The 2,816-nt window shown below is 42.2% G+C and overlaps 1 protein-coding gene across 1 annotated transcript in view; it reads right to left on the bottom strand.

Annotated features, from left to right (window-relative positions):
• FRY (furry homolog (Drosophila)) overlaps positions 1-2,816 on the bottom strand; it is a gene marked incomplete at its 3' end in the record, with an annotated part of 113,952 nt that overhangs the window by 91,644 nt on the left and 19,492 nt on the right. The window contains exons 9-10 of the mRNA XM_009869257.1: positions 1,842-1,934; positions 1,649-1,747 (exon numbers count right to left, since the gene is read on the bottom strand). Of these exons, the coding sequence (XP_009867559.1) occupies positions 1,649-1,747; positions 1,842-1,934 (192 nt within the window). The remainder of the gene's footprint in view (positions 1-1,648; positions 1,748-1,841; positions 1,935-2,816) is intronic.

Below are 2,816 nucleotides of genomic sequence, written 5' to 3' on the forward strand. Positions count from 1 at the left end.
CCAGTTTCTTGAGCAAATGGGAAATTTACATTACTTTTGAGTTTTTTTGTATTCTTCACGTCCAAAACACATATGGGAGAGGATATCTGAAGACTTCTCATGGAAGACCTTCCTACCATTTTAACATTAAGACTATAGTAGTTGGGTACTAAACAGGATCACAATTTAGTAACATCCCAGGAGTATGAAAACCCAACCTAAGGAACAGCTTTAGGAGGGAAGATACAAACTATCTCTTGGAATGTCATGATTGTCTCAGTTTACTATCATGAGAACCTCAACGACTAGCTCACGCAAGATACTTCTACACAGAAAATGAGACAAGCAGAATGCACCCATCCTGCCTGTACAGTGAGTGCACCAATTCCCAAAACACTGATCTTGGAAAGGAAGGTCCTCTGCAGACTCTGAAGTGTGTGCTTTCATCCTGGAAGCCTGGAAATATGCAAAGCAGCTACCTCTGCCAACTGTTTGCCTTTCCTCTCCTCCTCCTCCTCCTTGCAATGTTTGTATTTCTAATCACACCCTCACAAGAATCCATTCTATTTTGTCACTTTTAACTATGTAGCCACCAGCGTGGTATGTGTAGCCAAGCAATCAAATGCAAAGCCCCAGCTGTGCAATCCTTTCTGAAGCATGTAGTATTGACTTTGGCAAGTACAGCCACCAGTTTGGGGAAGTTCTATTTAGTGTAGAAACTGTACTGCAAACCTCTTACCCTGCTGCAGTCTTAAGAATGTTTTATTAACTTGGCAGAGTGGAATAGAGCCACACGAACACAAGCAGAGTGAAATCAGAAATCCATCCCAAGACTCCCATCAATTCAAACCGGATCAGGACCGTGTCCTGGGTGATGCTCTGACTCTCCCCTGGGACTGGTGTAACGAGTGAGAGCTGAAGCGCACTCCTGCAGTCCTCCCAGCAGTCTCACTAGTGCCAGTGACCGGCGTCTGCTGAGAGTGCTGGGAGCAGGGAAGTCTTTCTGACTTTTCTGAAGAAAAAGGGAGGACAACCAACAACTTTCTTTACTTAAAAGGCCCAAGACTTCAAAAGAGATTAGCTAACGCCACGTTGCCGACGTGCACTGACCCAGTTGGAGAGACAGAGTGCTTAAGGCGGCCAGCATCAAACTGACTCAGATCCTCATTTAATTCAGATCAACTCATGCTTCCAAAAATACACTGCAGTGCCACTGTTCATCTCACAAGAAAAAAATGAAATAGGGAGCTGCACAGTAGCCAAGTTACGGATTTAAAAGGGCATGTGTTATACAGCTTTTTGTTTCTACAATGTATTATTTAAGCCCTGTGAAAGAGTTGTTCCCACATGCCTCATTTGTTCTTGCCTGACAAGAAGCGAACTCCATTCTTTCTCTGCTCCTCCTAACATTTATGCATAACAAGTATGACAAAATCTAACCATTTAATAATCACAGAACCAGAAGCTGAAAACATGTTTGATTCAGGCTGATTTAGATCACATTTTGATTAAAATAAATACGGCTATTTTCTGCAAGCACAACAACTTTCCCTGCAAATAGGAATGTACTGGTTATAAAGTTAGGAAAAAGTTTTGCAATTTCCCAAGAGTCTTGCTTAGAGATATTTCTGACAAAGAATTTCAGCCTCTGCTTCCTAGAGATACTAACCAATGAGTGCTTCTTTCTTGAGGAAAGTTCAAGTGTTGTATCATACAGGCTTTCAACAAAGTTCCTCAGACAAGGGACATTCACTTCATTTTTAACAGCCTGAAAGAAAATTTCGTATTAATAAAACACTATTTCACAAACTGTTTTATCTAATTTAAGGAAATAACACAAAGAGCCTGAAAAATAAACTCACAGCAGCCACAGGGACAAGAATTTCAACAAACAGTCCTGCCAGTGCATGCTTGATATCTTTGTCTTTAACTTCAAGGAAATAATGTGCACATTCCTAAAACAAAAGAAAACAGGAAACATAAATTGCGTATCAGCTGGAATAAAGACCTCTAAATGTTAGCTGAATGCAGATCAAATGCCAGTGACTATTTTTATCTCGCAAATCCCAAAGAAAACATTTGTCTATTAACTTCTAAATCTGCATTTTGCAGCAAGCACAAAGCAGGACCTAAGTCAAGATCAGGGACCTGTTACTCTGACCATGACAAGCCCCAAATTCTCCACTGATTTCAGCCATGCCCAGTGGTGTTTTAGGGATGGGAAGGGAGTTGGACTTAGGGGCTGACCTCATGCCTTCCCTGTGTCTACCTTCAGGAGCAGGAATAATAGCCCAAATGCACTGCTTTGCACAATGTTCTGAGAAGCCCCAAAGGAATAAATTTCTCTGGTAAGATACTGAAGACACGGTACAATCTTCCTGTGAACATGCTCACTGCTAGGACCCATTGCAGACTAAGAGTCAAAAAAGAACTGTGTTACATGGGGCAAGAGAACTGTGGTGCAAACTATCCCAATTTCCAGTCTGTAACTGGGGATTGAGAGAGAAAATAAAGAAGTGCTTCTGTCCTAAACATGCAGTGAGTTACTAACCACACAGCTGTGCTGCTCGGGATGTGAGGGAGGGGAGATAAGCATCCACCCACCCCCATGTTTCTGTACAACTTCTCTGAGGATGACAAATCATGTTGCCCCAGCTATTTCTTCCTCTCTGACTCGAAGGCCCAAACAGACACTAACTTTACAAGGAAGGTCCCTACTGACCTTTTTTCCTTCACATGCATGCAGAGCAATTTACACTTTAGACCACGCATATTTTTCCCATGTCTGCAATCAGGATTCTACACCACATGGCTTCAGTCACTCCAGCCATTCCTGC

The sequence above is a fragment of the Apaloderma vittatum genome, unplaced genomic scaffold (assembly GCF_000703405.1).
Source record: "Apaloderma vittatum isolate BGI_N311 unplaced genomic scaffold, ASM70340v1 scaffold16435, whole genome shotgun sequence".
Taxonomy (NCBI): domain Eukaryota; kingdom Metazoa; phylum Chordata; class Aves; order Trogoniformes; family Trogonidae; genus Apaloderma; species Apaloderma vittatum.